The sequence below is a fragment of the Oncorhynchus mykiss genome, chromosome 18 (assembly GCF_013265735.2).
Source record: "Oncorhynchus mykiss isolate Arlee chromosome 18, USDA_OmykA_1.1, whole genome shotgun sequence".
Classification (NCBI taxonomy): Eukaryota; Metazoa; Chordata; class Actinopteri; order Salmoniformes; family Salmonidae; genus Oncorhynchus; species Oncorhynchus mykiss.
This window is the reverse complement of record NC_048582.1, coordinates 8,350,542-8,361,963: the sequence shown is the minus strand read 5'-3', so window position 1 is coordinate 8,361,963 and position 11,422 is coordinate 8,350,542. Positions and strand designations below refer to the sequence as shown.

The following is an 11,422-nucleotide window of genomic DNA, read 5'->3' as shown; positions in this document are numbered from 1 at the left end:
AATGGAGTGATTGCAATCACACTGTCACTATCACTGATGCAGAGACAATCATAGATTTCCCTTGCCAGCTTTCACTTTCTAATGTAAGACCAGCGAGTTGTGGAGAGAGAGACTCAAAAAGACCCTGAAGACCCGGTGTATCTTGGAGAGAATTTTCAGGCAGCGATGTCATTACGTCACTACTGGAACGGAAGCGCCGGTGCGCTGCACTGGCATCATCATCATCATCAGCTACAGCGCAGCGGCAGAGCGGTAGCGGTGGGAGCCCAGACTCTCTCATCTCCAGTGACTCCTTTAGATTGTACATGTAAACACGGATCATTGGGGGAATTCTAGAAGCCACAACGCGACATCAGACAGCAGCATAACGCCCTGGCGAGTCTCCCAGTCAGCGGAAACCTGCAACAATGTCTTCGTCTGTTAGCGAGACAGAGGAGGTGCGCGTCTCGGCGCTGACGCCTTTGAAGTTGGTGGGACTGGTGTGCGTGTTCCTGGCGCTGTGCTTAGATGTTGGAGCCGTGATGAGCCCGGCATGGGTGACCGCCGACGACCAGTACTGCTTCTCACTGTGGGAGGCGTGCTGGAAAGCAGCGTCGTCTGAGATCTGGCAGTGCAACAGCACGCTGGAGGCAGGTGGGTGAGAACCAGTGGCGCGGCCGTCATCTGTAGCCTAACCAACTAATTATAGCGCAGGATTCACCTTGCATTGTTTGTGGTTATTGGTTTCCATTCAAACATAGTCTAACCTATGATAATATTGATGCTCTAAAGAGGGAATTGAGAGGCTGGTGTATAGTCTGCATAGGTGCAGTAAGTTGTGCCTTTACGGAGATTCAGTTAAGTCCTGTCGCCATGACAAAGCATCTCTTGTGGGAGTCTCTCTCTCTCTGACTGCCCGGTGCTCCTTTCTTCTCCGTCCCTCCGTCATTAGTTTGACGCTGATTTCCACAAGCACCTCTCCGCTCCCTGGCGGGCCTACACAGAACGGCTGCTTCTCTTTATGTCGAAGACAGTCTATGTTTGTGCTTTTATTTACTAAGCAGACAGGCTAATTTTAGGATTTGATTTGGATCAGCTACTCTTCCTGGGCTCCAAACAGACCAGAGCAGCTCGAGGACAGACATCCGTTTAAAATCAATGTAGAAATACACAAGGACCTGTGCTGTAAACCACTCAGGACAACCATATGATTTTACATAGACCAATTATTTAGGTCAGGTAGGGGAGGGGCGTTGTGTTGTGAGGTGTTGTTTTAAAGATGTTTTGCTTGGTCCATTTTTGATGGAGGGGGGTTCCATGTAACCATGGATCTATACAATACTGTCTGGTGGGGCATGTTATTTGATGATACAGACAATTTGGTATTTTCATCACAGTAATATTTCTCATAAAAATAAGAAGTGACACAGTCAGTCTTTCTTCTACTTTAAGCCAAGTGAGACTGGAATGCATCTTGCTGATATTAGCCTTCTGTTTACTGTGACGGGCAAGAGGTGCTGCTCTGTTCTGGGCCAGCTGCAGCTCTCCTGTCCTTCTTTACATCTCTCCTATGTCCTTCTTTACAGCTCTCCTATGTCCTTCTTTACATCTCTCCTATGTCCTTTACATCTCTCATATGTCCTTCCTTGCAGCTCTCCTATGCCCTTCTTTACATCTCTCCTATGTCCTTCTTTACATCTCTCCTATGTCCTTTACATCTCTCCTATGTCCTTTACATCTCTCCTATGTCCTTCTTTACATCTCTCCCATGTCCTTTACATCTCTCCTATGTCCTTCTTTACATCTCTCCTATGTCCTTTACATCTCTCCTATGTCCTTTACATCTCTCCTATGTCCTTCTTTACATCTCTCCTATGTCCTTTACATCTCTCCTATGTCCTTCTTTACATCTCTCCTATGTCCTTCTTTACATCTCTCCTATGTCCTTCTTTACATCTCTCCTATGTCCTTCTTTACATCTCTCCTATGTCCTTCTTTACATCTCTCCTATGTCCTTCTTTACATCTCTCCTATGTCCTTTTTTACATCTCTCCTATGTCCTTCTTTACATCTCTCCTATGTCCTTCCTTGCAGCTCCTGACTACATAACCAGGCCGTAGTCCAGATCAAACCAGCGCAGGACTTGTTTGGTTGAATGTGGTGTTAAAAAAAGCAGAGCGTCTCGATCAGACAGACCTCAAATATTTACTTTAAAATGTGTATTTTTCTTGCCTCAGCCATGTCCCATCCCTGTGCCTGGCTGGCAAACTCACCTCCCGGTGAAACAGTTGAGCTTTACGAATCCGTTTATCATCTAAAACTAGAATATGGACTGTTCCAGAACGACTAGATGACACGTGGAGGAACTCTTTGGGGAGGGGGAACCTTATTTGCTCATTGGAGATGAGCTTTGGGAAGCGTGGGATTTTTTCCACGCCAGCTCACCAATCCAGCTGGGGCTTTTTCGTTCCGCTTTTGGTTTCTAGAAATGAGTCTTTGTTGAATTCCCACGTTTGCCCTCTTTCAGACAGCAGGCAGCATAACTTTGAGCTGCAAATTCCCAGTGGGGCAAATGCCTGGAGATTAGTTACTAGGGCAACTGGGTGCTACATTCACACACTTGGTTTGGATCTGATGGGGTCTCCTTTTTCCCAGAGGGCTGTGAAGGGCCTGACTGAACCCCTCTTCTGAGCGCAGAGTCCTGTCAGGTCACTTTCACAATTATACATTTCCTCTTTTCACATTTGTCTCCATTTCTCAGACATTTTGTATAAATAGTTGATCTAGATTTTATTCCGTTTCTGCAGTTGTTTTATGTTGTTATCTGGTGTACTTTACATTTGTTGAGTGCCATATATTATATTTTCAGTCTCGGTTCTAAATGAATATGTTGATGTTCTTGACAGTATATGATGTTTCAAAATTCTTCTCATCCACTGAAAGTGCAGCCTGGACTCATCCAGCTGTGGCCTGTGGCAGGCCTCTCCATCTCCCCATCTGTCTGTCTCTCTCCCTCTCCATCTCCATCTCCCCATCTGTCTGTCTCTCTCCCTCTCCATCTCCATCTCCCCATCTGTCTGTCTCTCTCCATCTCCATCTCCCCATCTGTCTGTCTCTCTCCCTCTCCATCTCCATCTCCCCATCTGTCTGTCTCTCTCCCTCTCCATCTCCCCATCTGTCTGTCTCTCTCCCTCTCCATCTCCCCATCTCTCTGTCTCTCTCCCTCTCCATATCTCTCTGTCTCTCTGCCTCTCCATCTCCCCATCTGTCTGTCTCTCTGCCTCTCCATCTCCCCATCTGTCTGTCTCTCTGCCTCTCCATCTCCCCATCTGTCTGTCTCTCTCCCTCTCCATCTCCCCATCTCTCTGTCTCTCTCCCTCTCCATCTCCCCATCTCTCTGTCTCTCTCCCTCTCCATCTCCCCATCTCTCTGTCTCTCTCGCTCTCTTTCTCGCCCCCACCTCTCTCTTCCCCATCTCTCTCGCTCTCCCATTTCTCTCTCTCTCTCTGTCTCCCTCCCTCTACAGGGTGTGTTTGTGTGTTTCAGCCAAATCAGTCAGTGGAAACCGTAAGAGACCATTTTGTAGAGAGAGAGAGTTTATCCCATGTTTTGACCAGAGGGGTTTTCTGTAATGATGATTCTGCCACTTAGAAATTCAATTAAAATTCTAATAGTTTAATGACAGCTCTCTATCTCTTCTGTGGATCTCACTATCTGATTCAGTGCTAGTCCAACTCCAGCACACACACACACACACACACACACACACACACACACACACACACACACACACACACACACACACACACACACACACCAAACTCTCCAGTTAATGCATGACCAATCCACAGTGATGTGCTGCTGCTGTTTTATCCCCCTCTATCCTTCCCTCCCTCCTTTGTCCCTCCATCTCTCCTTTCCTCCCTCCTCCATCCCTCCTTTCCTCCATCCCTCCTTCCCTCTATCCTTCTCTACTTTGTCCCTCCATCTCTCCTTCCCTCCCTCCTCCATCCCTTCTTCCCTCCTTTGTCCCTCCATCTCTCTTTCCCTCCCTCCTTTCCTCCCTCCCTCCTCCATCCCTCCTTCCCTCTATCCCTCCCTCCTTTCCTCCATCCCTCCTTCCCTCTATCCCTCCCTCCTTTCCTCCATCCCTCCTTCCCTCTTCCTTCCCTCTATCCCTCCCTCCCTCCCTCCATCCCTCCTTCCTCAATGGAGGACAGGATCATTCCTCTCCTATGTCAGGATGTGTTTAAAGAGCCTGGCTAGTTTGACTGACCTATTTTTTCAGACTTTCTTCACACTGGTGAATATTTCATGTCAGACATGATTCGCTGCGGTGCGGTCGGGGTCGGTCGCTCCGTGTGGTAAGGATACCTAGCTCTCTTTAAGGACAGGCAGATTGGGATCAGGGCAGACTAATATCCTCTTCTCTTTGCACCTCTCCTCTCCTCCCCTCTCCTCTCCTCTCCTCTCCTCTCCTCTCCTCTCCTCTCCTCTCCTCTCCTCTCCTCTCCTCTCCTCTCCTCTCCTCTCCTCCCCTCTCCTCTCCTCTCCTCCCCTCCCCTCTCCTCTCCTCTCCTCCCCTCCCCTCCCCTCTCCTCTCCTCTCCTCCCCTCTCCTCCCCTCTCCTCTCCAACAGAGAGAGGTCCTCAGAAGGTTCTGGTCTATTTGTGGCCTCTGAATGAACACTGTAAAACAATATGGTGATGGTTTGCATCCCACAGCCACAGTCAGAGAAGGACCCCCGAGGACAGGAGAGTCAAACTCATTCCATGGAGGGCTGAGTGTCTGCAGGTTTTTGGTTTTTCCTTTCAATTAAGATATACACAATTAGGTGAGGGGAGTTTTTTTACTAGTTAGTGACCTTAATTCATAAATCAAGTACAAGGGAGGAGTGAAAACCCACATTCCCTCTGTGGAATGAGTTTGATACAGTGCCTTGCGAAAGTATTCGGCCCCCTTGAACTTTGCGACCTTTTGCCACATTTCAGGCTTCAAACATAAAGATATAAAACTGTATTTTTTTGTGAAAAATCATCAACAAGTGGGACACAATCATGAAGTGGAACGACATTTATTGGATATTTCAAACTTTTTGAACAAATCAAAAACTGAAAAATTGAGCGCCACCTTTTGCTGCGATTACAGCTGTAAGTCGCTTGGGGTATGTCTCTATCAGTTTTGCACATCGAGAGACTGAATTTTTTCCCCATTCCTCCTTGCAAAACAGCTCGAGCTCAGTGAGGTTGGATGGAGAGCATTTGTGAACAGCAGTTTTCAGTTCTTTCCACAGATTCTCGATTGGATTCAGGTCTGGACTTTGACTTGGCCATTCTAACACCTGGATATGTTTATTTTTGAACCATTCCATTGTAGATTTTGCTTTATGTTTTGGATCATTGTCTTGTTGGAAGACAAATCTCCATCCCAGTCTCAGGTCTTTTGCAGACTCCATCAGGTTTTCTTCCAGAATGGTCCTGTATTTGGCTCCATCCATCTTCCCATCAATTTTAACCATCTTCCCTGTCCCTGCTGAAGAAAAGCAGGCCCAAACCATGATGCTGCCACCACCATGTTTGACAGTGGGGATGGTGTGTTCAGCTGTGTTGCTTTTACGCCAAACATAACGTTTTGCATTGTTGCCAAAAAGTTCAATTTTGGTTTCATCTGACCAGAGCACCTTCTTCCACATGTTTGGTGTGTCTCCCAGGTGGCTTGTGGCAAACTTTAAACAACACTTTTTATGGATATCTTTAAGAAATGGCTTTCTTCTTGCCACTCTTCCATAAAGGCCAGATTTGTGCAATATACGACTGATTGTTGTCCTATGGACAGAGTCTCCCACCTCAGCTGTAGATCTCTGCAGTTCATCCAGAGTGATCATGGGCCTCTTGGCTGCATCTCTGATCAGTCTTCTCCTTGTATGAGCTGAAAGTTTAGAGGGACGGCCAGGTCTTGGTAGATTTGCAGTGTTCTGATACTCCTTCCATTTCAATATTATCGCTTGCACAGTGCTCCTTGGGATGTTTAAAGCTTGGGAAACCTTTTTGTATCCAAATCCGGCTTTAAACTTCTTCACAACAGTATCTCGGACCTGCCTGGTGTGTTCCTTGTTCTTCATGATGCTCTCTGCGCTTTTAACGGACCTCTGAGACTATCACAGTGCAGGTGCATTTATACGGAGACTTGATTACACACAGGTGGATTGTATTTATCATCATTAGTCATTTAGGTCAACATTGGATCATTCAGAGATCCTCACTGAACTTCTGGAGAGAGTTTGCTGCACTGAAAAGTAAAGGGGCTGAATAATTTTGCACGCCCAATTTTTCAGTTTTTGATTTGTTAAAAAAGTTTGAAATATCCAATAAATGTCGTTTCACTTCATGATTGTGTCCCACTTGTTGTTGATTCTTCACAAAAAAATACAGTTTTATATCTTTATGTTTGAAGCCTGAAATGTGGCAAAAGGTCGCAAAGTTCAAGGGGGCCGAATACTTTCGCAAGGCCCTGTATAATGTTCCTGCTGACATTAATGGAGTCAGGGACTATGGAGACGTAGAGACATACACACACACACACACACACATGAACATACACACACACACACACACACACACACACACACACACACACACACACACACACACACACACACACACACACACACACACATGGATGTGTGCAAAACTACAGGCAATTTAAGACGCAATGTATGGATAATCTTTAATACCTTTCCTGTAGTCAGATGACCAAATCGCCCTCTAGTGGCCTCATGGGGGGAATGTTATTCATACTTTCATAATTAATACACTTTTTTTCATGTCAAATGTATATAAAGTGTAATGTTGGGATGCAAAATCAAAATGTAAGACATTTTCAACTCTATATCTGACATGATAGAGGTGTCTTCTTTTGTTAAGCCCATAACCATGTGTGTGAGGTGTCTTCTGTTGTTAAACCCATAACCATGTGTGTGAGGTGGATACTGTTGTTAAGCCCATAACCATGTGTGTGAGGTGTCTTCTGTTGTTAAACCCATAACCATGTGTGTGAGGTGGATACTGTTGTTAAACCCATAACCATGTGTGTGAGGTGGATACTGTTGTTAAACCCATAACCATGTGTGTGAGGTGGATACTGTTGTTAAACCCATAACCATGTGTGTGAGGTGGATACTGTTGTTAAACCCATAACCATGTGTGTGAGGTGGATACTGTTGTTAAACCCATAACCATGTGTGTGAGGTGGATACTGTTGTTAAACCCATAACCATGTGTGTGAGGTGGATACTGTTGTTAAACCCATAACCATGTGTGTGAGGTGGATACTGTTGTTAAACCCATAACCATGTGTGTGAGGTGGATACTGTTGTTACAAAGTAGATTAGTTTAAGACGACCAAGAAAGAGTCTGTGTGACCCTGGTTTAGCCCACTGCAGTGAAAGGTGAATCCCTGTAAGAAGTGACCAGTCAGAACCTCTAATAACTAAACTGAGTGATGAGAAACATGTCCAGGCCTCTAATCCAGGCAGTCACATGCTGCTACACATTCCTTCCTTTAAATAAGTCCCACTGAGGTGTGAAAGGGCCTAGCCTAGTGGTTAGAGCGTTGGACTAGCAGCTGAAAGGTTGCAAGTTCAACTCCCCGAGCTGACTAGGTACAAATCTGTCGTTCTGCCCCTGAACAGGCAGTTAACCCACTGTTCCTAGACCAGTTAACCCACTGTTCCTAGACTGTCATTGAAAATAAGAATCTCAGTGAGCTTCTTTCATGGCTCTTCAGAGTCATTTTGAGTCCATCGTCTAAATGGTTTTGTTCATGTTACTGTCTGTAGTTCTTTAAAGTGGAACCACAATACACATGTTAGTGTCTGTAGTTCTTTAAAGTGGGAACCACTACACATGTTAGTGTCTGTAGTTCTTTAAAGTGGAACCACAATACACATGTTACTGTCTGTAGTTCTTTAAAGTGGAACCACTACACATGTTAGTGTCTGTAGTTCTTTAAAGTGGAACCACAATACACATGTTACTGTCTGTAGTTCTTTAAAGTGGGGACCACTACACATGTTACTGTCTGTAGTTCTTTAAAGTGGAACCACTACACACGTTAGTGTCTGTAGTTCTTTAAAGTGGAACCACAATACACATGTTACTGTCTGTAGTTCTTTAAAGTGGGGACCACTACACATGTTACTGTCTGTAGTTCTTTAAAGTGGAACCACAATACACATGTTAGTGTCTGTAGTTCTTTAAAGTGGAACCACTACACATGTTACTGTCTGTAGTTCTTTAAAGTGGAACCACAATACACATGTTAGTGTCTGTAGTTCTTTAAAGTGGAACCACTATACATGTTACTGTCTGTAGTTCTTGGTACCAACCAACTACATGAAGACCTCAGTGGTCTCTCCCCCTCCCCCTCTTGTAACCATTCTCCCTGCCTAGTGTCCTTGTCTACTACTGGTCCACTCCCTCTCTCCCCCTCCCCCTCCCCCTCTTGTAACCATTCTCCCTACCTAGTGTCCTTGCCTGCCACTGGTCCACTCCCTCTCTGACCATACAGTCGGACCACTACACAAACACAGTCCATCTAACCAGCATGACTCCCTCAGCCCCGGTTCTGGAAATAACCATGTCTTCTGATAGGCTGAGAGCAGTGACCGTGGTTCACTCCTCAACTGACCATACGGTCCGACCATAACACAACCACGTGGTCCTCTTTATAACCAGGCTGACTCCCTGGCTGTGTCTTCTGATTGGCTGAGAGCAGTGACCGTGGTTCACTCCTCAACTGACCATACGGTCTGACCATAACACAACCACGTGGTCCTCTTTATAACCAGGCTGACTCCCTGGCTGTGTCTTCTGATTGGCTGAGAGCAGTGACCGTGGTTCACTCCTCAACTGACCATACGGTCTGACCATAACACAACCACGTGGTCCTCTTTATAACCAGGCTGACTCCCTGGCTGTGTCTTCTGATTGGCTGAGAGCAGTGACCGTGGTTCACTCCTCAACTGACCATACGGTCTGACCATAACACAACCACGTGGTCCTCTTTATAACCAGGCTGACTCGCTGGCTGTGTCTTCTGATTGGCTGAGAGCAGTGACTGTGAGAACACTGTGACTACAGCTGAAACATGAATGAAACATAACCCCCTCCAACGTTAGGCTACTCCTCTCTGAGGGCATCCCAAATGGCACACTGTTCCCTTTGACCAGGGTCCTATGGGATACCCTATGGGCCCTGGTAAAAAGTAGTGCACTATAAAGGGAATAGTGTGCCATTTTGGATCCAGCCTCTGGTTAATGCATACGGACAGGGTACAGTTAGTGTGGGAAATGGCCCTCTTTATCTGGTGTAAACCAGTCTGACTGAGAAGAGGGGATCTCCTGGGCAGGGAAGGTAGACACCCACAACACTTCAGATGTTTCTTCAGGTTTCATCATGATGTCCTGAGTTCTTGTTGTTTTTCACTCACATCGCTGGAACAACTGTACATGCTTTCCTCCTGTAGATCTTTAAGTGTCTTCTCCTCCTTTCTCCTCTCCTCCTTTCTCCTCCTTTCTCCTCCTTTCTCCTCCTTTCTCCTCTCCTCCTTTCTCCTCCTTTCTTCTCTCCTCTCCTCCTTTCTCCTCTCCTGTCCTCCATCCTCCTCTCCTCTCCTTTCCCCCATCCTCCTCCTCTCTCCTCTTCCCCATCCTCCTCTTCCCCATCCTCCTCTCCTCCAGCCTCCTCTCCCCATCCTCCTCTCCTCTCCCCATCCTCCTCTCCCCCATCCTCCCCTCCTCTCCTCCAGCCTCCTCTTCCCCATCCTCCTCTCCCCCATCCTCCCCTCCTCTCCTCCAGCCTCCTCTCCCCCATCCTCCTCTCCTCTCCCCATCCTCCTCTCCCCCATCCTCCCCTCCTCTCCTCCAGCCTCCTCTTCCCCATCCTCCTCTCCCCCATCCTCTCCTCTCCTCCAGCCTCCTCTCCATCCTCCTCTTCACAGAATCTAGCCAGTCACCATGATTGGCCAGGAGATAACCCAGCCAGCTGTTTGTAACAGATTGATCGTCTCTATTTCCTGTCCTTATCTGACCACAGTGTCTACCATAACTACTGTACACAGCTGCTGCTGGACCTCTCACTAAACCAACATTTATTACTGACTGACTTTTCTAGTCCCTTCTTCTATTTATTTTGTGGGGGTGGTGTGGTGGGTTGGGTTGGGGTTGTGGGTGAGGTTGTGAGTGGAGGTGAGGGTGGGGGTGGGGTTGTGGTTGGTGGGGTGGGGGTTGTAGGTGGGGTTGTAGTTGTTGGTGTGTTTGTAGATGGGGTTGTGGGTGGGAATGTAGTTGTTGGTGGGGTTGCTGTTGTGGGTGGGGTTGGGGTTGGGGTTGTAGTTGTGGGTGGGGTTGTAGTTGTTGGTGGGGTTGCTGTTGTGGGTGGGGTTGGGGTTGTAGTTGTTGTTGGGGTTGTAGTTGTGGGTGGGGTTGTAGTTGTTGGTGGGGTTGCTGTTGTGGGTGGGGTTGGGGTTGTGGGTGGGGTTGCTGTTGTGGGTGGGGTTGGGGTTGTAGTTGTTGTTGGGGTTGTAGTTGTGGGTGGGGTTGTAGTTGTTGGTGGGGTTGCTGTTGTGGGTGGGGTTGGGGTTGTGGGTGGGGTTGGGGTTGTAGTTGTTGTTGGGGTTGTAGTTGTGGGTGGGGTTGTAGTTGTTGGTGGGGTTGCTGTTGTGGGTGGGGTTGGGGTTGTGGGTGGGGTTGTGGCTGTTGGTGGGGTTGTAGATGTTGCCTTGCCTGTATGTTGTTAGTGGGGTTGGTTGAGATGATGGCAGATTGATTTTGATAACATGCCAACAATGCTCTTTAGTCAACGATGTGTGTCAGTGAGATGCGGGTCAGCGTCTCTATCTGACCCCCCCTTTCTCTCTCTCTCCCCCTCTTTCTCTCTCTCTCCCCCCCTTTCTCTCTCTCTCCCCCTCTTTCTCTCTCTCTCCCCATTTTCTCTCTCTCTCCCCCTCTTTCTCTCTCTCTCCCCCTCTTTCTCTCTCTCTCCCCCTCTTTCTCTCTCTCTCCCCCTCTTTCCCCCCCCCTTTCTCTCTCTCTCTCTCTCTCTCTCTCTCTCTCTCCCCCCTCTCTCCCCCTCACCCTCTTTCTCTCCCCCTCTTTCTCTCTCCCCCTCCCCCTCATTCGCTCTCTCCCTCCCCGTCTTTCTCTGTCTCCCCCTCTCTCCCTCCCCCTCTCTCTCTCTCTCCCCCCTCTCTCCCTTTCTCTCTCTCTTGCTGTTCCCTCTCTCCCCTCTCTCTCCCCCCCTTTCTCTCTCTCTTGCTGTTCCCTCTCTCCCCTCTCTCTCCCCCCTCTCTCCCCCCTCGCTCCATTTCCCTCCGACAACTTGCTGTTTGCTCCCTCTTGTTTATACCACCTGATATCCCCTCCTCTCTGTCCTCTCTCTCCTTC

The 11,422-nt window shown here is 47.6% G+C and overlaps 1 protein-coding gene across 1 annotated transcript in view; it reads left to right on the top strand.

The window, feature by feature from the left end:
* Nucleotides 1-219: 219 nt before the first annotated feature.
* Nucleotides 220-11,422, top strand: part of LOC110527183 (transmembrane protein 47) — a 13,269-nt gene continuing 2,066 nt past the window's right edge. The window contains exon 1 of the mRNA XM_036951617.1: nt 220-633. Within this exon, the coding sequence (XP_036807512.1) occupies nt 408-633 (226 nt within the window). The 5' untranslated portion in view covers nt 220-407. The remainder of the gene's footprint in view (nt 634-11,422) is intronic.